The sequence below is a fragment of the Dendrobium catenatum genome, unplaced genomic scaffold (genome assembly GCF_001605985.2).
Source record: "Dendrobium catenatum unplaced genomic scaffold, ASM160598v2 fragScaff_scaffold_153, whole genome shotgun sequence".
NCBI classification, from domain to species: Eukaryota; Viridiplantae; Streptophyta; class Magnoliopsida; order Asparagales; family Orchidaceae; genus Dendrobium; species Dendrobium catenatum.
The window spans coordinates 632,883-657,166 of NW_021318615.1; the positions used below are offsets into that span (position 1 = coordinate 632,883).

Below are 24,284 nucleotides of genomic sequence, written 5' to 3' on the forward strand. Positions count from 1 at the left end.
ATTAGCAAAGAGGATAAACCAAGGTATGTTCTATTGCGAATGTATAGTAAGAACATCATGATTTTAGTAAAAAGATATGTGCTTAAAGCTGATCCTTGATGTAATCCAATTGAAATAGGAAAATACTTAGTCAAACAACCTTGTGTTTTAACATAAATAATATCTCCTGTTAAAATATCCTTGAGACTTGAGTATAAGTATTATTAACTCTTAATGGCAAAATAATAACGAAAATAATAATGCTAATAAATCAATTGCATCGAAATAGAGAAAAGAAGAAGAAAACTTACAATTTGTTTGAAATTTTGTAAATGAAAGTTTTTTTCCTTTTCTCTTTATCTTTTAAATAGCATATAAAAAAAGTGGGGAGAAAAGGGAGGAAAATTATTTCAATTTTCAAACTAGTTTTTAATTTAAAATAATTAATTAACAAAAAAATTTACATAGACGTTTGAAATAAGCCCCTCATGTCTCATGCTCATTTCGCTCATAAGTAACTCCCACGATCGAGCCCTCTCACAAAAACGAATTGAACTAAATGACCCTGGGGTATGTGATAGCCTCGTGGACGAAATATACAGGGACTTGGGCCCTCCACTCTAGCTCGATTTTGAAGAAAGCGAAACAACCACCTCTCTCTGGCTCCCTTCTTCGTTCAACCCATTACATGTGAAGCCTGATGAATCTAGCCCCCACACGTGAACAACCATCATCCACAGTTCCACCTCATCTTTCCTCCGTCTGTCCATCTGATTCACGCATGTTCTACTGTGACCTCATTCGACCTGCGCCAAAGCCCACACCTTTGCCTCTCATGACCATACCCTAGCCAACGCCCGCAACTCCCATGATTCTTGTGATCCAACTTGAGCCGCTTGTCCCATGATTCCTCCTGCACATGCGACACCTAACTCCATCTGCACACACGATCTCCCATCTCCGGCTTGTCTTATAGTCCTCTCCTACACCCGCACCAACCTATCCCGCGATCTGCACCCTGCTTCGACTTTTCCTGCTTCCGTTTGCACGAGCCCAAACCCGTGACTCCAACCTATCCCGTGACTCCGACGCCAATGCTCAGTTGATCTTCTACAACTTCGACAACACATAGTAATCAATGAAATCTCTCCTCAATTACATAAAATTAATTATAACAAGATTACATGCACATACGAAGACATGAAGAACTATGTCCGTTGTATTTTTGATCCGGCTAGGTGCATGGTTTAAATTTGCTCAATTAGGTATTGAGGCTTTTTTCTTTCATGATGGAGGCATAAGCCTCAAGGCGTTTTGAGGAGTAAACATCAAAATTCAAAAATTATGTAAAATGAAAATAAAAGTTAGAAGTTATTTTTAATATAATACCAAATAATATGTTAAAGAATGACAGATTAACTTCCTATTGAATTATAAAGTAATAAATTGATATACATATGAAACCAAAAATTCCAGAAGACGCAAAATGACAAGTGATAAATTGCATGAAATAGAATTGAAATCTAAATATTATAAAGAGCAAAACAACATGAAATATAGAAATTACGTAAAAGTATCTTATAACATCAAGTTCAATTCCAAATTCCTTCTTTCTCAATTTCCCACTCATCCACATTTAATTCCTAAGAAAGCTGACATAATTGGCAACAACTCATAAATCTTCTACATTGTCATCATATGAGTTGGTTTTTATTTGAGACATCATCATAACAAATTGATCTCTCCCCTACCCCATCATGTGTAGTTCAATGCCTGTCAATCTATTTCTTCTTCTTTTATTTTAATCATCTTTCTCTTTCGTAAATATTTATCATTAACATAAAGATAATAATAGAGAGAATCGTCTTATATGGTTTGGTCACATAAAATGACGACCTTCCGATGACCCGGTTAGGAAAATATTAGAATGAGTTGACCTTTAGTTTAGTTAATTAACATTTAGTTAAATAAATTTAATAACTTTAATTAACACTTAGTTCAGTAAATTTAATAACTTTTGCACTTAGTACAAATAAGATTTCATGAAACTAACTTTGTCATTTTACGAAGGAATGATAAAATTGAGTAACTTTAGCAAATAATTATGCCAAAAATAGTAAACTTACATTTTAAAAATTTTTGGTTAATAAGTGGCAGTATAAGTGCTACTGCACATCTAGCCAAGAATGCTGCATTTCATGCCAGAATGAAGCATATCAAACTTCAGTATCATTTCATCAGGTTACTTTTGAAAGATGGTCAATTATATTTAGAGAAGATACACACGATCGAGAATCCTGTAGAAATGCTGACGAAGATGGTGAAAGTTGATAAACTGAACTTATATGTAGCTTCAGTTGGTATTTATGGAGGATGAAAGCAGGGGAGAGCCACACTATATGTACTATGATTGATGGTGCAGATCAAAAGAAGGATTGATTGCAATCAGTTCCTAAGTGGAAGATTATTATACGGGGAATTTCATTGTGTTGATCAATCGAGTTGTTCTGTTGCCTCGGACCACAAGTTTGTTGTGCTTCCTGGGAGGTGCGAGGCGTTTACCTCCTGCTTGAAAATATTTTTCGTACAACGCCTCAGTGCTACGTACTCGAGCGCCCTGGCGCTGAAATTATATCTACGGGCACGTGGCAATGGCAACGAGGCAACAAGTGTATGTTGAGTAAATAAGGTCAAATACAAAAAAAAACTCTACTTTCATTTTCTTTTCTTTCTATTTTTTTTCTTTTTTCTTTCTATTTGTAGGGAATAATAGCAGAGGAAGAGAGAAAGAGTGAGAGAAAAAGAGAAAGACACAAAGATAGTAAGAGAGAGAATGAGAGATAGGGAGAGAAAAACAAAAAAAGGGAAAGAGAGAGACGAGACAATAAAAGAGAATGGGAGAATGAGAAAAAAAGAGGCAGAGAAAGAAATGGAGAAAAAGAGAGATGAAAAGTGAGAGAGAGAGGTGAAAGTGAGATATAGAGGGAAAGAGGGAGACAGATAGATATAGAGAGGGAGAGAAAGAAACAAAGAAAAAGAGAGAAAAAGAGAAAAAAGGTGGAGACCAATTAGCTCTGCTGTGGTGATTATGGTCACAGTAACTAGGTCGACTAGTAGCAGCGACAAGGGAGATGGCGACGAAGACTATTGGCATAAAGCGAGATGGTGGTGACTGAGTAGGCCATGGACTCGGGCGTGCTAGAGAGATGGCGGCAACGGCTCGGCAGGCAGGCTAGGGAGAGACTGAGAGAGGAAGAGAGTGTGTGCGTGAGAGAGAGAGAGTAGGAGAACGAGGGATCAAGAGCAAGAGATAAGTGAAGAGGATACATGCATTGATTTGAGAGGCAATGGTGAAAACGTGTGTGGAGTACAAGATCGAAGAGGGGAGAAATTGGTTTTTTTTAGTTGTTTTATTATATTTTAAAATTTCATAATAATAATAATATTAATGCATGTATGTGTGTCATATATATATATATATATATATGTCATTGGCACAAATCGAAGTTGCGACATGATCTTTTTTTTGCCGTGTGGAGAACTTGGTAATATGGATTTCTATTTAAGCTTTATTCGCTACCCTAAACCCACTGGCATTGCTCATTTTGTAAATAGGGTGATTTTAATTTCTAGTCAATGTGTTTCAAACATCATTTGTGCAACATCGCATCATTCACTCACTAATTATTGACAAACTTGTTCGGGTCGGCCTCATAGTGGTTGTTGAGGTCAACATATTATCCCATGCATCATGAAAAAGTGATTCATAGTCAATTAATTCCTCCTAGGAAAGAAAGATACAGGTAAGTGCCTTAATATTTTTTAGGATTCAATATCCACAAGAAAATGAAATAATAATGATTGCAAACATGCCAATAAAATTGTCATTAGTCCAATGCCTATGTTGCACCGATACACTTATTTATGAAGGTGTGCTGTATCTGATACGCCTTCGATACGCCACCGATACGTGTTGGATACGCCAAAGCCGTATCCAGTTAAAATACTATTTAATTTTAAAAGTACACGCGTATGCGATACGCGTGTCCGTTGAAAAACAAAAAAAAAAGATGCATCGTATTTACTTTTGTGGCTGCAAGCAAGGTTCTCTCATTTTCGAGATGAGTCTCTTGATGATATGATAATATTAGAAATTGTTAATCTTTCATTTGATGAGCCTGAATTAGAAACTATGATATTTATTGAAGATGATATAGAAGTTCAAAGACAAACCACTGAAGAGCTAATCATATCATTCCTTCTATTGAATAGTTGAAACTTCATGTGCTAGACAATTTATGTTTATGCTTTTATTGTTGTACTAAACATTTAGTGCTTACTTATATTTTGATATTATAAGCTACAAGGCTACAAATGATGTTGTTTTCATTTTTTTTGTAATTTCAAATATTATGCTTTGATTGCTTTTCCAATTTTTATGTATGATTTATAAATTATAATGATGTGCCCGCGCCGTACCTATATCCTGTATTTTTAAGAATTGACGTGTCGAGTATCCGTATCGTGTCGTATCCGGGTCGCCGTATCCGTATCGGTGCAACATAGAAAATATATGTATTAGATTTGACTTATGTTAAGAAAGGTAGATGTAGACCTAAATAGACTTGGTTAGAAAAATTAGAAATGACCTTTCTTTATTAGATTTAAATGAGAATTTAACTTTTAACATGACACAATGGAGAAAAATGATTCATGTAGTTGACCCCACATAATGGGATAAAGGCTTAATGCTGTTGATGTTGTTGTTCTCTTTCATAAATTTTTATCATACATAAAGATGAGAATAATACTCCAAAATTTTTAGAGTGTGCCACTTTGAAGTAACTCCTGTCCGTGGCTACGATGGTGGTGGCTATGACAAAGGTGGTGGGCTGGAGGTCGAGGTGGTTGAGAGGAAGTTGTTGCGGCTTGAGAGTACATGAATGCATGATTTGTTCGGGGATTTAGTTTAGGATTTAGGTGAGGTTTAATAAAAAATATATAAATCGGGTGAGGCGTACGCCTCACGTTGGTAAGGCGAGACGTGCCTCAAGGTGGGCCTAAGCCAAGCTAAGGTGCAAGTCTCATAAAAAAAGATTGAGACGTAAGCCTCGAGGCATGTTTAACTGGAATTGCGCTGAGATGAGCCTCATATTGTACAATTTTAAACAATGGGCAGGAGAAATAAATTAAACGAAGACCTCACACCATTGAATCTTTGATCTAACTGGGATGAATAAGGGGAAGTGCCTACCCGACACCCCCCTATGCGGGGGTGGAATGTTGGGAGGTTATTGAAATTTTGAGAAATTCTATAAAAAGTAAAAAGAAAAAATAAAATAATTTTTTTAATTTTGAAAAAGAGAGGAATAATGTTCCTTTAAAACAAAGTTAATGAAATGACAAAAAAAAAGCCATGTTAATGTATTAATTTATTTTTTTAAATAAAACGGAGTTTGCTAAAATAGAGTTGCATTACAATAATCTATTTATCCAAATTATAATGGTGCTAATTGGAAATATTGACTCCCGGTTGATACTGGGTTTAGCACCTGCAAGCAAGCAATATAATCAAATATTACATGATGTTCAACTAAAAGTTGATACTAAAAAAAAAAAAAAGAAAAAGAAAAAGAAAAAGAAAAAAAAGCGAAAAGTTGACATATAAATATTGAAATTAAAGATAGGTATAAAGCTATAAATGACTTAGTTGTATCTGTATTTACACATCTGTTTGTAAAGTGCCTATTTAAAAAAACTCAAATAACATATAAAAAATGTTGACTTAATTGAGCAAATTCACAAACAAAAGACCCTAGTTCCAGTTATAGCTAGTTCCTAGTAAATTCAAGGGGTCTAATACAATCTTTAGTTTATCAAGCTGACGTATTTGCAAGTAAAGTCACCAGATACATTTTTAAAAAAGACATCATAAAAGTCTTGCCAAAAATATACAGATGAGAATGTACCTTAATTCAGGTTTGTGCCTTAAAAATCTATTCGAACAACTCCTTTATTTTGTAAAACTCTCCAGCATAGATGTCAATGGAGCAAAATAGCGCGTGTCATGGCGCACGGTGCGGTGCGGCGCACCTACGGTGCCATGTATATGGCGCGGCGCAGACGTTCAAAATGGCGCATAGCGCAAGGTGCAAAATAGCGCGTGCCATCTGTTTTAAAAATTTTTAATGTAATTATAAATATTTTTTATATTTTTTTTTTTATTTTTTAAGATAATATATTTTCTAATTTTTAAATATATTAAAAGTGTTAAGATAAATGTTAGATTGCATATTTTTATCTTCTTAATGCTATTTAATTTCATTTAAATATATTTTAGTTTTATGAATACTGACTACTTATTGGACTTGAAATTATGTTGGATTGTTATTTATTTGTATTGTCATTGTTTGCTTGTTATTATGATAGTTTGTCTTTTATTTAATTATATTTCATATTTATGCTTATTATTTTATAATTCTTTTATATTTTGCGCCATATTCAAAATAGCACGTGCCGCACAATGCGTTATGCTCCATGGCTCAAATAGGACATTTGCGCCATGGTGCGCCATTCGCCGCTAACAAGTATGCTCTCCAGAGTACTTCTCTTGGAACTTTATCATATGATTTATCTAAATCAATAAATATCATATATAGATTCTCCTCATTATCTTCATACTTCTCCATTAAACCTCTCAACAAATGTATAACTTCTATGATAGACTTACCCAACATGAATCCAACTTGATTTTGAGAAACATTAGCATCTCGCCTTAACTTATGCTCAATTACTCTCTCTCATAGTTTTAATGTTTGACACATTATTTTAATTTCTTTATAATTCTCATACTCTTATGCATCATCTTTATTCTTAAAAATAGGAATTAATACTCTTCTTCTCATGCTTCTTTTAAGTCTTTAAAATAATATTAAGAAGTTTAGTAAGCCAAGAAATTCATTGATCTCCTATCTATTGGAATATCATTAGGTCCCATTGCTTTTTCACACTTTATTTTTTTTAAAGCATCTCCAACTTTAGTTTTAATAATATTATGCAAAAAAAAGAAATCTATTTTCTTTTATGGTGTTAATGTTACTAGAGTCAATTGTATTTTCACAATCATCATTGAGAAGCTTATTGAAATATCTTACTCATATATATTGGATATATTATTCTAATTTTTTTTAATCTTCATCCTTAATGCACTTCACTTAAATTAAATCTTTATTTCTTATATCTTATTGCTGGACTAACTTATATTTTTTTTTATCCTCTTTAGTATCAAATCAATTATATAAATCATTAAAACCTAAATTATTTGCATCTCAAATAACTTTCTCAGACTCCCTATGAGCCTTTATATTTTTCGCAAATATTTAAGCTTTTACATCTAAACTTATTTTTATAATAATGCTTCTTTTTTAAATCTTTTCTTACACATTTTAATTTTATCACCAATTATTTTTACTATTATGAGTTTTTTCTTTTGAGATACTGCAAGTATTTTTTTCAACATTTTTAATATCACCAATTACTCTTTCCTGCATAACAATAGCTTCCTCATGAACATCTCAAATCTTGAGATCTTGAATCTAATGTTCAAAATTATTTTTATTAGCATTCTATAAATACCTTTTGTCAAATCCTAGGATAATATTTTACTTTATTTTTAGTATTGCCATACTATTTTCATCTTAAACTCTAATACTAATTAGTGATGTTGGCTACATAAACTTTCAATCAGAATATCCTTATAATTTTCGCACTCTAAACTAATTATTTTCTTATAAGAACAAAATCAATTCGATTTTTACTGTGTCCATTCTCATAAGTGATGAGATGCTCCTCTATTTTCTTAAATAAAATATTAGCAGTTATAAAATCATAACTAGAGCAAAATCTAATATGGTCATACTACTTTCATTAGTCTCACTCCAAACCCATAGTCATCATGAATTCTTTTATAATCTTCTTCAATTCTACCAACATTCCATTTAAATCTCCTCCAATAAAAACTCTTTGTTCAATAGATATCCTTTCTATTAATTCTTTTATGTCATTATCATGATTATTCAATAAGTTTTACACTGACAATATTTTTTTAAAGTCATTCTAAAATTTAGTTTTTAATATATATTCAAACCTATTTGAGTATAATCACTTATAATATTATTAATAATATTAATATCAACAATAATATTTAAATTTATTATTCTATCTTTAATTCTATTAATTTTTACAACATTATATTTCAAACTTTTATATATGATCAAATGCACTATTTTTAGTATGATTTCAATTTGAATACCATAGTTTAAATTTTAAATCATCAATTTTTTTAACCTTTTCTCCAACTCATTTAGTTTCCTGAATATATAAAATATTTATCTTTCTATGAATCATAATATCTATTAGTTTCATTAATTTGTCTATAAGAGAATCTATATCTCAAGTTTTTATTCTAATTCTAGTTTTATGTTTTATCTTCCTTACCCACATCCGTCTATGATGTGAGAACCCTTATTTAACACTGCATTCGAGAACCAGTGTAGTGACCTTTGCACACTTTTTTCTTGATTCAAGTCATATAACACGTCACTGCTAGGGAACACCCTAGCATTAAGACAATGTATTAAATAATTCATGTGATGATTGTTTGATAAATTTTACATTGGCTGTTAACTACTTAACACAACCCTCCACATTTTTTATCTAGGGCTTGAGACTCGACAACGACAATGTTATTCTAAAAATACTCTTCTAAAAAAAATAAAAAACATTCCCTTACAAAAAAAAAAAAACTTTATATAGAATTCTTTAAAAAATAAAATTAAACTGCCATTCTCCCCAAATTGAAGAAGACTCATCCTTAAGTCTTGAACCATTTTTTGCTCATAATAAAGTGAGGGATCTACGATGTAGAAGTTGTTGATAAGTTGGTATACCTCTGAGAAGTCAATCTTCTAAGCATTTTTATTTTATGCTTGGACTATTATGTTTGATGTTAGATTTCAAAATGGTCTAAACTTGAAGTTGGAAATGTTAAATTGTATAGTCTTGACATTTGTTCTCACTTCTTACAGAAATCTTTGTGGGGATAAAGTTCTTTTGATGATCTCAAACCCAACCACCTTCAACTAGAGAATACTTAGGAGAGTATTGCTTTGGCTTAGGGTAACAACTAATTTTTATTTGGACACTCGATTTGTATTTTTTATTTTGTATTTGAAGGATTGAAGAAATTCAACTGACTAGGCATGCCTACCCTAAAGTTTGTTTTGGCTGTAAAGGTACTTGAGGGCTTCATGATCTGCTGGAAGTTTGGATGAATCACATCTGGGTATTGTTGCAACAATGATTGGACCTCCTTTGGCACCTGTTATTTTTTTTTCTTTTGATTTTCTTCTAGAACCACCAGAGCATAGGCAAACTCTGAGTGTTACATAGCTCTTATAAACATGAATTTAGACACCGTCATGCCTTCCACAACTTCTTTAGCTTTGTCTTTAGTGGCATGAGTTTCACCCGCTCATTATCAAGCTTCAACGTTTATGTGTCTTCTGTTCCCTCCCAGAAAGTGACAAGAATCCGTCCAAATAACACCAAACCAGACCTTGCCTTCAAGTTTCTGTCCAATGATAAATTGCACAAAACAGTGTTGCCTCCTTGATTTCGCTTCCCTTTCACAATCAAGAGAGCTTGTAAGGTCATTGATGATCTCTGTTAGAAGGATCAACTTCTTTGCTATTTTAGTTGAAATGTCATTTTTGCATCTTCTTCCATTGATGATGGCTTTGCACGTTTACCCTGAATGGTGCATTGGCTATAGAACATGTTTTGGCATAGCCAAGCTAATTCTTTCTTGATGGTGACATTCAAAACTTTTTGGACAACGAGCAACTCACGTTCATCTGCTTGCAACAAATGCTCTGCTTTTAGTTATGGCAATTCTTCCTCGTCATCATTCTCTTGAGCTGCTTTTTCAGCGAGGAAAAAGACTTGTTAACTGCAACAATCAGAAACATAATGGCTGAACCCCAAATATTTAAAACATCTTAGTAGTTGAGCTTTGTTGGTGGAAGTACTTACCTTGCTATTATTTTCTGCTACCATCGAATGAAATATTTTGAGGTGGGAAATGATTTGTCTTTACATGAAACTCATTGTCAGTTTCATGCGGTTATTGTATAGATCTTGGTGGCAAATTCTTGGAAGTTTGTTGCCGTCTTTCCACCCTTTTTTGCAAGTTTAATGACGTAAAAAAAGTCCAATATTGCTGAGGCTATTGCAGGCCGCATACTGCCCAAGAATCTTGTAAATTTATGCTCCTTTGATTCCGATATGTCACACTTCAGCAAAGCAGCTGAAAGTTATCGAGTTTAAGGAAGGCATCTTGAAAAAAAATAAAAGAGCAAGTGTCTTCGTTGCAACTCTTTAATCTTTTCCCATGTGATGTTTTTGCTTTTGCCTTCCTGGTTTTGATTTTTTGAAGGTTATCCCACCAAATGGAGACATCATTCTTATCTTGTTGGTCACCAACTCAAATTGCAGATCGGCTGATGCTTCTTTGTTGTCAAATACGTGCTTAATGTGTGTTTAATCTATGAAGTCATTTGGATTCAAGTTACCTTTAAAGTATAAATTATCTGCCTTCACTCCAAATTCTTGATATCATCGTTTTAGGTTCCCTTGAAAATTGTTTATACTGCTCTTCTTCTGATTCTTTTAGCAATTAATGGAAAGGATTCTCCATCTCTGGGCTTTCTTGATTGTCTTCCGAGTTGAAGGATTGAACATCTCATCCTTGCTGCCCACTCATCGCAAGGTGTTGTTGCGAATGCTGAATTTTTTGTTGCAAGTCCTCCATTGTGACTTCTTGAGTCGAACATTGGCAAATCCTCTTTTTCAGCATTTTTCAAGGCTGTGATAAACCTTGGTATCAAGCGATAGATGAGAAAAGATTACAAAAATTTGACTGAGAAAAATAAAAGAACTCAAGAACCATGATCAACATTTATTTTTGTTGGCTAGAAGGCTATCGGCACCTTGGAATAGCTGGCTGATCCATTCAACTTTAGTTCCTTTCTGGGTGGGAGGTTATCTGGCACCCATACAACAGCTTTCCGCCTTGTTTCCATCTTGAAAACCTCAAGGATTTCCTGATGCAGCCACTGTTCAGGAATTAGAACCACCATCCGCTGTAGAGATGTAATATACCTGCCTCTAACTCCCAAATACTCTCCACGTCGTTGCCTTGGTTTTACCCTTCAAGAAATCAGGATGAATCCTCTACTATGACCTCCTTCCCTCTTCATTTCTCCACAAACTGGAAATCCTCGCTCAAACCTCAAACCCAGAAAAACTTGAAACTTGTATTTAACGAACTGAGGAATACAACTAGAGAGGGGTGGAAATATTAAGTTTCTTTTTAAAACTTTTATATGCTTAATTTATTTGGGCAGGAATGCCTACTTATTTATTTTCTTTTTGTTTTCAGATGTATCAAAAGTGTGGCCAGCTGGAAAAAGCTATTGGCGTCTTAGAGGATTATGTTAATGATTATCCTTTTGAAGATGATATAAGCATTTTTGACCAGCTGATTTCCTTGAACATGGAAAATAGTTCATATGATAAAGCTGTCCAGTTGATTGAAAAGGCAAAATCAGCCTTTGGACCAGACAAAGAGTTGCCATTATGTTTGAAAGCTAGAAATGCAATTTGCCATGCTCATCTTGGGAACATGGAAATAGCCAAGGTATGATTAGCCTGTCTTACCTTGAGAAGTTTCAGTCTTCAACTTTGTCTAAAAGTATGGTTTATTTAAGCTTTTAAGCATACTTTTAGACATTGTTCCATTTTGTTTTATTTTTGTTTCACCTGATATTCATCACTAATTCTTTAGTCTTGGCTTTCACTTATGTGCTACAAATATTTCCTGTCGACCCACTGGTTCCATTACCCCAGTGTCACAAACTGCTGTGACAATGTATATTATCGCTGCTAGACTACTCTTCGTCAAAAACAAGTTATCGTACCATTATTAAAATGTCTATTTTTATTTAAGGGCTATAATATGGTAAGTAATAACTAATTTTTTTCAGGATTTTCTTCAAGATTTGCGAATTGGGAATTTTGAAGACCACTATGATTTGGTTAATGAAGTTGCTAACACATTTCAAACTCTTGGTCAGTACCACTATGCTTTAAACCTGTACTTCATACTTTCCAGAACTTTCGACAATGAAAAAGTAAGTTTATTCATCTTTTACATTCTTCACATCCTCCTTTTGCGTGCAGTTTAGTTATTATTTTTTGGGGTAATAACTTATTATTTGTTTTTTACTAGATTGGATATATGCTCAATTAGCTTGTCTTACCGACATTATTTGCCAATGGAACTTAACAACATTCGTTCATCTTAAACTGGTTATTTATACAAGTAGTGTTGCTACTTGTATTGGCCTTAACATATAACTGGTAGTTTATTATTATTTCGAATTCTATGAATCACGAAAAGTTCCCCTTATTACAAATTTGCTTGAGATAGATGTTGCTTCTGAGAATATTTCAAGTTTGTTGCATGTTTAAAAGGTTTTCATTCTCATGTCCAATTATTTAATATTTTTACCTCAACAGTTTTAGATGGGCTCAGTTCTCCTCCGTGACAGAATTTTTGGGCATATCACAACTTAACCTTTTGGTTTTCAGCCTGTCACAACTGAAATTTCTCCTGATTACTTCTATTTAACACAGAGTTGCATCACATAGTGTAGCTTGTAAATCTTCTTAGCATTAACCTACTAGTTTCTACTGAACAATCCTCCAAGCTCTTCAAGTATAAGACTAAAGAACAACATGAAAGCCAACCATACCACTGTTCTTACCCTTAAGGCCTCGTCTCTTCATTGGCATTATCATACATATCAATAATACAGATTAAATGTATATAGAAATGCACAAAATTTGTGTTTTTTCAAGTCAGTTGATTAAATGCAAACATTAACTATGTATTAAAGGATTCATGTTATGATTGTTCGACAAGTTTTATGTTGGTTGTCGACTACATAATGTAAGACTCTACTTTTCTAATATAAGGCTGTGATCTGACAACTACAATGTTAAAATACAAACATTATGAATAAGTACAATTTTGTTCATTTTAGATTTTGCTACTTAAAATTATGCAAATCACTCATCAAGAGTTTATTCTTACATGCTATAAAGAGTTAAAAAGAATTAGTTTCATGAAATTGGGTGGTCTTCTAAGCAAGGGTAAATTGTGGTTTATTATTTTTTGAAGCCACAAATTATCTTTATCATTTGGTTAGTTTGCATTAAAATTGTTTTATTCGATTTCAAATTTCATCATGTAATTATTTGTGATATCAAATATACTCTTATCTTCCTCCTCATCTATATGCTATGGTAGCTGCTATTTGCCCATTCCGCCACTTTTTTGGGACATTAAAAACAATAAACATAGTACCCATCTTGCTTCGGTCATTGTTGCAAGAGATTGAATCAAAATTTCATTGTTGCATGAGATTGAATCAAAATTCCACTTACGTGTAAGCATATGAAGAAAAGGGACATGTAAGATGACAATGAATATCATTGTGCACAAGCGAGGAATAAATTTATGAATCAAATGAGAAGCTAACTATATATACATACACATATATGCATATCTATGATGCACGGACATGACGACACGTATACGACATGACACAGACACGGGACACATTAATTATTGAAAATAGAGGACACGGACATGTGCTTGACACGGAATTATAATTTTTTTATTTTAAAATAGTGTATAAAAATTGAATATGTATAATATTAAAATTAATTTAGGAATAATAAGTCATTTAACTATAATTTGTGCTTAAAATGATTAATATTAGGATGAAGTCTGACATTGATGCTGTGTATCAGGCATCGGGAGAAGAGATGACAATGTTGTTGAGAGTCGGGCATCGATGTTATGCAATAAGTATCGGGCGTCAATGTTAAAAGGGCGTTTGTTGTCGATGTTGAGAGTGCGCTGGTCATCAATCTTAAAAAGGCGTTAGGCAAAGATGAGTGAAAATATAACTTGAGGCGTTTTTTGTTCATGAGGCAAGACGTAAGCCTTAAGGCATAAGCCTCAAAAAAAAAAAAAAACCCCAAAAAAAAAAAAAAAAAAATTGTTTGAAGTGAAAATAAAGGTCAAAAGTGTTTTTTCTATATAATACCTAAATAATTTGTTAAATAATGACATATTAATTTTCTATTGAAATATGAATTAATAAATTGACATTCATATGAAACAAAAATTGCAAAAGAGATAAAGTGATAAGTGATAAATTATGTGAAATAGAATTGAAATTCAATTATTATAAGAGATAAATAATATTAAATATAGAAACTGTATAAATATATCATATAACATCAAGTTCAACTATAAATTTATTCTTTTTTAATTCCCTACTCTTTTACATTTAATTCCTAATGAAAGTTGAAATAATTGACAACTCAAAAATCATCTACACTATCAGTCATCACTGAAGTGGTCTTTATTTGAGTTGTCACCATAACTATAACTCATCGCACACACAAAATAGGCTATTATTCATCCCATCATGCATTTTTCAATTTCATTTTCATTTTCCTCAGATTGTCAATTTCTATGAAAAATATATAATTGTTTTGAAATTTATTGGCATGTGTTTAAGTGACATCAAGAAGAGAAAAGTTATACAAACTTATGGAGTTCTAGAAACTACATGCAAGACAATAGGTAGCTTAAAGAAGAAAATGCATAAATTGGGAAAGAAAAATTTTAGGGTTTTGCTTTTGGTCAATGATGAAAGAAGTTTTGATGGAGCTAGTGTTGGATGTACGAGCTCTATTCATAGATGGGATGAGTGTTTCATGTTTTTCTTCTTAGGCTGTTGTAGGCAGGGATGTAAGTGAGCCGAGCTGGCTCGCGAGCCAGCTCGAGCTTGACTCGTTTATGGGCTCGTGAGCTGAGCTTATCGAGTTCGTGAGTCGAGCTCGTTTAGGAAATAAGCGCGAGCCGGCTCGAATAAATATTAATATTTTTAAAATAAATTTATTTTATTTATTAAATTTAAATATTAAAAAAATAATAATAACCTAATTTTTATTTAAATGTTAAACATTTCATATATATATTTTAAATTTTATCAAAGTTTTAAAAATCCCGCTTAAGTTTTAAAAATTCTGCCTAATTTTTAAAAATCCCACCTAAATTTAAAAATTCCCGCCCATGGATGGCGAGCCGGCTCGAGCTCGTTTACAGTGAGACGAGCTCGTTTACAGTGAGACGAGCTCGACTTGAGCTCGAGCTCGAGTTCGAGCTCGCTTTCCATCTAACGAGCCGAGCTCGATAAGAGTCTAAACTTGACTCGACTCGACTCGTTTACACCCCTAGTTGTAGGAGTCAGCAGAGCTCCTTTTCCTAGCTCATCTCATTAGGAAAGGGGCCCATAATACTTTACTTAGGACTGAACATAGATTTTTTAAATAGTGCATGAATTAACTTTTGGTTTTCTTTGGATGATTTCTATATGACTAATATTAGACTCCAGATAAAAAACAAAATTGAGGGAATGCAAAGTGGAAGGTCTACTATATATCTCTGTAGTCTTGATGCAAGGAAGAAAATCTATTCAGTTGTGATTTAAGTTATTAGATAGATTATTGGAGAAAATTTAATTTATACATTCTACAGTAGGATATGGTTAATGTTAAGATATATTATGCTAGGGTTGACTTTGGATTGGCATAGAGGGGCTATTTGAGATGATTTTGTGGCTTGTTTTTATTGATTTTAAGTGTTGTGCTGTTGTTGTATGTGGACCTTAAATGATAATCTCCTCCAATAGATGATTTTATATCCATGATTTATGGCTTCCAATGGGTGCAACCCATATAATTAATTCCCCTCTCAATTGTGAGAGATTACCCTTGGTTAAAAATTTCTTAGAATTTGAATGTATTTCACATTGCGAATGATTTCCCCTATTGAAGTTTTTCTTGCCACTTAAATGGATCACACTTTTATGTTTACAATTTTTTTTTCTAAGGGGGTGATAGAACTTTAGTCTTATGGTTCCATTATGAGAATATGATGGGAGGGCCCCAATCGAGATGCTCAAAAGACATTCAGAATCTTGTTAAGATCTTTGACCTGGTGAGCCTATTTAACAACCAAAGATTAACTCATCTAAGAAACCTCAATGTTTGTGTGCCAAGGAGGCCTATTTTTATCATTGCTTTCTTCTAGCAAAGTTCTTGTTGCCGCATTAGATGCTTAAATGACTCACGCTCCTAAGCATAGCTATTGGAGTACACTTGATTTTCTAAAAAGTATCTAACTCTGTGGTTTAGAGGCATATTTTAGATGTAACCATATATATCAGTTGTTTTTATATTGTCCTTGTTTTTGTTTGCATTAAGAGTGATTACTTTGATCATGCTAATATGACATTACCTTTTTTTTTTTAAGCTTTAGAACTTTAGTTGATTTTGACTTAAATCTCTTGACAAGTATTTAGCAGTTTGGTGGATGGTTAGTAGTTCAAAGCAGATAGCGGTAGTTTGAATTTTTTTACTATTTGTATTTTTTTATGTTCATAGTGCCTTGTAGGTGTGGATTATATTTTTAGTACGTCTTATTGAGGGATCAACGTTTATTTACTTAGGGTTTGTGTTAGACATTCGATGTACATTCTTGTTCGTAACTTCTTTTAATGTGATGTTGTTATCATAGTAGTTGATCTAGGGGCTTTAAAATGTTTGCCATGCTTATTGGTATTGCTATGGAATAACCCACCAATTGTTGATTTTGATATATAGAAATGTTTTTGTTTATTTATATGTTGTTTTTTTGGAGGAGCAAAACTCTATTGAGAACTTGGTTGCTCCATGAACCCGTGCTTTATTTTTTGTGTATACCTGAGAATTTACCATTTATCTATTTTGATTCTCATGGGCATTATTATGTTAGTTAAGATCAAGATAGTAATTTGCATTGAGCATGATTTCGATGTTTGAGTGCTAATCACTGTCCAAAATGGATTGAGTTTCTAGTTGAAGAAGAAACTCAATCAGTTAAAATGACATTTTATTTTGGAGTTTTCGAACCTCGTACCTCATGTTTTTGAGGCAAGGGGAAATAACCATTTAACTACATGCCCGTTGGTTTTTTGGGTAGCTATTTTAAGCTTGTTGAGCGTTTTAAGTGATTACATGCCTAATGATTTAACTATCCTCATTGTAAAATGCATTGGCTATTTCAACTTCACACATAGATGCAAATGTTTCCTATATGAATTTTCCTCTTTTATCGAAAATGTTTTACCCATTTTTACATTGTTTTACCTTTCTTTTTTTTGGATATTTTGAAATTTTATAAAGCACTGGACTATTGTGGCAAAATCTTAGGAGTTAGATTTTTTTTTTGGGTCTAGAAGGAAGCCCTATAGGCATTTTTTGTAATCTTTTATTATTTTTTAAAATTATTTTAGAAAGTGTAGAGGCTTCAATTTATCAAGTATTAGGCTCAATAAATGGTGATCTCTTATGTGGTATGATTGCTTATTTGGTGCTGACCTAATGATGTAGTAAGTTCATGCGATGTCATCTGAACTTGCATGTTGTCATGTCATGCCACAAGGCATAAGGAAGCTTCTTTGGTGACTTGGTTCAACAGTAATTGGTCACATGATGCTGAACAATCAGAAATATATGACACTGTTCTTCATTGATCAGATTAGGATCATTGATTATGACACATCATTTCCTCTTTGGAGTGGGCAAATCATTTAGGTGCTTGATAAAGTGCAAGAATGCTTTATGGGAGTTGTTTGACAATTAACTGACAAGGAGCTTTTTTATTTTTAATTGATTATGCAGATTATTGATAAAGAGCTTTTTTTAATTGATTATGCAGATTATTGATAAAGAGCTTGTATACTACATTTTTCAATTTATTTTTATTATATTTTAAATGTTGGTAACACTGCCGTTGCTAGGTCCTTAGTCCTGGATGAGAAGAGTAGAGGGTTGTATTACGTAGTCGATAACCAGCGTAAAACTTGTTGAATAATCATGACATGAATCCTTTAAAAAATTGTGTTAATGCTAGGGTGCCCCCTGGAAGAGACACGTTGTATGGCCTGAATATAGAGACAAGTGTGCAAGGGTTGCTGCACCGGCGCTCCGGTGCAATGTTAAATAGGTAAGGGTTCTCGCATCAAGTACGGATGTGCGAAAAGAAGCTAGTCAATGAAACTAAATTTAGGAAGAATTTTGAATATAGGTTCCCTTACAGAAAAATTAATGGAATTAATATATATTATGATTCACAGGAAAATAAATATTCTGTGCATTCAGGAAACTAAATGGATTGGAGAGAAGACTAAGGAGATTGATAGTATATGATTTAAACTATGGTATTTGGGTAGGAGTTGAACTAGAAATGTTGTAGGTGTGATAATAGATAACAGTTTGAAGGATAATGTTATAAACATTAATAAAATTAGGATAGAATTATAATTTTAAAGATTGTTGTTGATGGTAGGATTATTAATATTGTAAGTGTTTATGCTCCTCAAGTAGGTTTGAATATGAGTTCAAAATTAAAATTTTGAAATGACTTAGAAAAATTAATACAAAATATATCTCTTGAAGAAAGAATTTTTATTGAAGGAGATTTAAATGGATATGTTGGTAGAGAGGTAGATGATTTTAAAAGTATTCATGACGGCTATAGGTTTGGAACAACAAATGAAAGTGGTAAGACCATATTAGATCTTTTTTAGCTTATGATTTTTTAATTGCTAATTCATTATTTAGGAAAAGAGATGAGCATTTCATCACTTATAAAAATGGATATATTAACACTCAGATTGATTATATTCTTATAAGAAAATTAAATAATTTAGATTGCAAATATTGCAAAATTATTCTGAGTGAAAATTTATATACCCAACATTTATTATTAATTTATGACTTTAAGATAAATGAGCTGAAATAAAAAAGAAAGTAAAATGATATTCTAGGATTATATGGGGGCATTTAAAAAATATTAACAAAAATATTTTTGAGAGTAAAATTTTAGATCTTAAGATTTTATCTTTTAATGAGGATGCTAATATTATATGAAAAAAATGGCTAGTGATATTAAGAATATTGCAAAAGATGTGCTTGGAGTATCAATGAAAAAAACTCTTAATAGTAAAAAAAATTGGTGGTGGAATCTAAATGTACAAGAAAAGATAAAAAAGATGGTTTGTTATACAAATTGGTTTAGATGTAAAATTTTTGATAATTGAGAAAAATATAAAGAGGTACGTAAAAAAATCTAAGAAAGCAATATGCGATGTAAAGATCTTAGCTTTTAATGATTTATATAATAGATTAGTTACTAAGGAGAGAGAATGATATATGTATAGGCATGGTTTAAAATTGCGCAATAAGTGGCGCGCCTCAGCGCAATTTCATTCTTTTAAGTCTCAAAGCCTACGCAATGAGAGCACGGAATGAGGTGTACGCCTCAAGTTTACTAAGGCGCTCCTTGAGGCGTACCTCGCCTCAGCTTTTAGAGGCATCCGCCTCTTAAAATTAAAAAAAAATCCTAACCTAATATTTGTGGGAGTAAGATAACTGATATTGAGAAGGAGTTGATTGTGAGACATTGGACTCTATAGGAGAGGAGGAAGGGGAGAGAACAATTCATCATAATGATGATTCAAATGAAGACCCCCTTAGTGATGACAGTGCTGATGACTTGTATGAGTTCTTATGTGATATGTCATTGCTATTCATTTTTGGAATTATATGTTTTTTTATTTTTTTATTTTTATTTTTGGAATTATATATTAATGAAAAGAATAATGTGATTTTGGAAAGATAGAATTTTGAGTTGACTATATTTCATGTTGTCTTATTATTGGGATATTTTTATTTCACTGCATATCTTATGTTTTTTTATGTTTTATATTAATTACTCATTAGTATATAAAAAGTTTATCATTTTTTTTTATGCAATCTTTTGATTTTGAGGCTTATGCTTCAAAACATCTTGAGGCTTACACCTTACCTCACGAACGAAAAACACCTCAATACCTGAGTACGCAATTTTAAACATTGCGTATAAGTTAGCAAACAAAGAGATAAGAGTAGTAAAGATTTAGTTCAAGTGAAGTGTATTAAGGATGAAGATCAAAAAGTACTTTTCTTAAAAGATGATATTTAATAAAGGTGGTTGAGATATTTTGCTAAACCTTTTAACGAATAAATATTAAAATTCTTTAGTGACCTTAGCACTCTAAATAAAAATAGAGATTTTTATTTTTATTGACATATTAGTAAAATTGAAGTTAGAGAGGCTTTAAAGAAAATGAAGTGTGGAAAAGCTATTGGACCCAGTAATATTTCAATAGAGGTGTGGAAATGCTTAGGAGATGAGGAAGCAGTGAGATCAGTGGAAGATACGATTTGGGAGAGTCGCCTTAGATGGTTTGGTCACATAAAACGACGGCCTTCCGATAAGTCGGTTAGGAAAGTAGAGGTATTAGATTTGACTTATGTTAAGAAATGTAGAGATAATCCTAAAAGACTTGGTTAGAAAATGTTAGAAATGATCATTCTTTATCAGTTTAAACAAGAATTTGACTTTTAACAGGACATAATGGAGAAAAAGGATTCATGTAGCCAACCCCATGTAGTGGGACAAAGGCTTGATGTTATTGTTGTTGTATATTTGTAATGTTGGTGTTAAAGGAGGGTTCCTACTTGACTTGGCTTGGTACAACCTAATTTTGTTGAAGTTGGTGGAGGCATGGAAGTTCTTTGAGGCGTAGGAATTTTACTAGGGCTTCCTACACTTTCCAAGAAAGATGGGAACATGTGTTGCCTAAAGTGTCGAGGCTCGAGGGTATTTGTCTCCCATGCCAAAAAATCCTTGTATTTGTGTCTCTGATGGTTCTAGCTCCATAGGGGTTATTAGATATTGAATATTCTCAACTTGAGAGTTGAGGTGATGTTTTTATCGAAGCCTTGCTACCCTTGCCATGAAAGGCAGGCATTGGTGGTGGCCGTTAGTTTAAGCTTTATGAGGATCGTTAGAACCTGATGAACTCTTGCTTGACAACATCGAGGTGGATACAACAAAGAAGGGGGAAGTAAGTGAGAGAGGATATCTTAAGCTTGAAGAACACCTCATTATTCTATCGATAACCATCAAGTGTTTATTGTAGCACTCGCACAATAAGTTTTTATTATTATTATTTTTGATTGCTGCGGGCTGCCCTCCCATCATTGTCAGTTTTACAATGGAGGCAACGTAGCTCCCTTTATTTCCTTATTCATATAATGCTAAAGAGTTGAAATGGAATAACAAAGAGGGCAGAAGAGGGTAGTGTATATGTGGGGTTAATTTTAAACTTTGCTTCATGCAAGAGGGGACACCAGTCTTGACTATAATTTAAATGAAGCATAAATTTTCATTCATTCATAACAAAATGATTGCCAATGACCTCTACTATGAATTTATATTAATAGTCCTATATTCAAATGACTAAAGTATTCCTTAAGGTACTTGCTCATGATTTTAAGTTTTAGTGGTTTCAGTAGAAACTGATTTGATACTCATTAATAAAATTTGTTTCATTTGATTTTGAATGTTTTAGCTAACACGTTCGATGAAAATTTGAGCAAAATCCTGTCTGACTTTGAGCCTTTTATTTTGTTTGCTTGGCCAAAGTCCTAAATAAACGTTTGTGAATGCAATCTTTTAGTGCATATTATAAATATACATTGTATTTTTGTTAATTCTCTGCACGTTCTTTTTTGAGCAGGCCACCTTAAATCTAAATATTGGACAATGCTACGCATCACTAAGTGAAAGAGGCAAAGCTATTCCATTCTACTATAAAGGTAAGTTGTTTTGGATGCTGTAAATTGATGGAATAGGGTTTGCATGAAGTTGGATGATTTGAATCTTACACAAAGTAAGAACTATATTTTGCAAAATTTTGGGAAATATTGTACTAGTTGTTTGCTACATTTCAGTTTAACTGCAGCATGCTTGTGTTTTTCTGGCTAGTAGATGTAGGAACACACTTATGTTTCACATTCTTATGTATGGTACAGGTGAGTCGTATAAGTTTTTGATAGTTTTGTAACAACTAAAGAATATTTTCTTCTTGTCATAAGGAGATGCTTTCGTGCACATGCTTCTAAGGAGAATGTATTAACTTTCACTTGTTTTTGTATAAAAAATGGAGAAATATAGAAAATTAATAGGAATAAAGATGACATAGTAATCTCCAATTTCCATGTGTTTCCAGCCAGCTGAATTTCTCACATTGTGTTTATTGTTGTGATTCTAGAATCATTTTTGATCATGGGTTGAATGATAAACATTTTAGCTGTTTTTTAACTTTGATTCCTTTTTTCAATTCTCTTGGACAAAACAATTCACTATGACGAGGAGGTGGTTAATAGGTTTCAAGGGTAGAGAGGTGGTGGAAGGGTTAAAATTAGTAGAAAATTAGAAAAAATATTGACGAGTTTAGGGTTTCCAGGTAGATTTTTTATTTTCTTGTTATAGATGGCGAGATTATCTTTGATGAAAAAAGGTGAGGTCCTCTAAATCAATGGTTTGTGATGTTGGTAGGTTAACTTATGAAGATAATTTTAGGTGAGTTGGCTATATGGATAAAAAGTTATGATGCTGTCACTTCGCAAGATGACACATGTTATGAGTCACTTAACATGTGCTTGATATGTGTCAGGCACACCATTCACGTGACCACTAAAAAATAAATATTTGACAAGTGTGCTAGACACACATGCTCTTTTATTTTAAAAGATATCACTAAAATAACTTAACCTCTACTTAATACTAATTTTATGTTTCATATTTATCCCTTTTTACCATGATTTTTTCTTTTAAAGAATTAATTTTTTAACTTCAAGCCAACAATCAATAGTATCATGCATTTATTTCTTCTTCAATTGAGGATAAGGTCCTTAATGAATTTAAATATATTTTAATTAATGAGCAATTGAAAAATTATTATTATATGTATTTATTTCATATTCATTTAATTTGTATAATTAATATATAATTTAAAAAATTTTAAGTTATAATATTATAATGGCATGTCTATGTCTTCTATTTTCAATGATAACCAGGTCTTGTGTTCACAACAAATTGTTTTCGTGTCCCTATGTTTATATCGCTGCATATTATAAATAGGAAGCTATGAATTTTTATGGTGATTGGTATCAATAGATAGATAACAGAAGTTAAGGTTTTTTAGAAGGGGGAATGATTTTGTGATTGTTGAAGTAATTTATGGCTTTGGGAAGTTTTGGGGATGTAAGTGAAAAAGTCTAGAGATGGAGAAATGTTTCATGAACCTTAATTATGCTTAGTTTGCAAATAAATATAAAAGTTGACAACACAACAAAAAATAGTAGCACGCAATTTTTTCTAGAGAACAAAGATATTTTTTATTGAACAAGAAAGGTATAAATAATAAATGAAATACTGTAGAAAATGAGGAAAACACTCAAGAAAATAAACCATTCTCTCCATAAAAATTTATTTAAGGATTATAATGTTGGCCCCTCACCATCTTTGCATAACTGGTACTCCAATTTGAAGGATTCAATTAAATCTTTAATTGCTTTTCTTAAATCCTTAATTTAGCATGAATGATTGATAAGATTCTAAAATGCATTTTGACAATGAAAATATTCTCTTTTCAATCTTACATGACCGGCCCCCTATTTGCAAAATAAAAAAAAGAAAAAGAAAAGAAAAACCACAAAAAAAGAAACAAACTGAAATTAATTGTCATTTATAGTGAGCCTTAGTCATTGATCTGTTGATGCATCTTCTTCCTTGCCTTGGATCACATTGTCATTAGCTTACCTAGATTTTTCTTTCTTCGTTAGCCTTTGGTCTCTGATGCATGATCAGCTGGTTCTTTAGAAGCATGACATATGCTCATGCTTAAAAAAATTTATTTGGTTCACATCTACTACTGTACAAATACTTATATTTTGCTATTTGTGTGATATTCATCTCACAGGGAAAATGTTTCAATTCATTCATCCTCATTACAGGTTTAGTAATTGGTTACTATAAAATGTGAGAACGTAGCTTGATGTGTATGTTTTACTTTTATAAAATATGTATAAGGTTATGCGATTTTTTTTATTTATCGAATTAATATTATCATGATGTGAAACGTATTAGCATGGATGATTAAATTAAG

General features: G+C 32.5%; 1 protein-coding gene across 2 annotated transcripts in view; it reads left to right on the forward strand.

Moving 5' to 3' along the window:
* The window catches only part of LOC110101275 (general transcription factor 3C polypeptide 3), an 83,738-nt gene that overhangs the window by 17,936 nt on the left and 41,518 nt on the right, over nt 1–24,284 (forward strand). For both annotated transcript variants that reach the window (XM_028701220.1, XM_028701222.1), the window contains exons 7-9: nt 11,480–11,737; nt 12,084–12,230; nt 21,852–21,930. In XM_028701220.1, the coding sequence (XP_028557053.1) occupies nt 11,480–11,737; nt 12,084–12,230; nt 21,852–21,930 (484 nt within the window). The remainder of the gene's footprint in view (nt 1–11,479; nt 11,738–12,083; nt 12,231–21,851; nt 21,931–24,284) is intronic.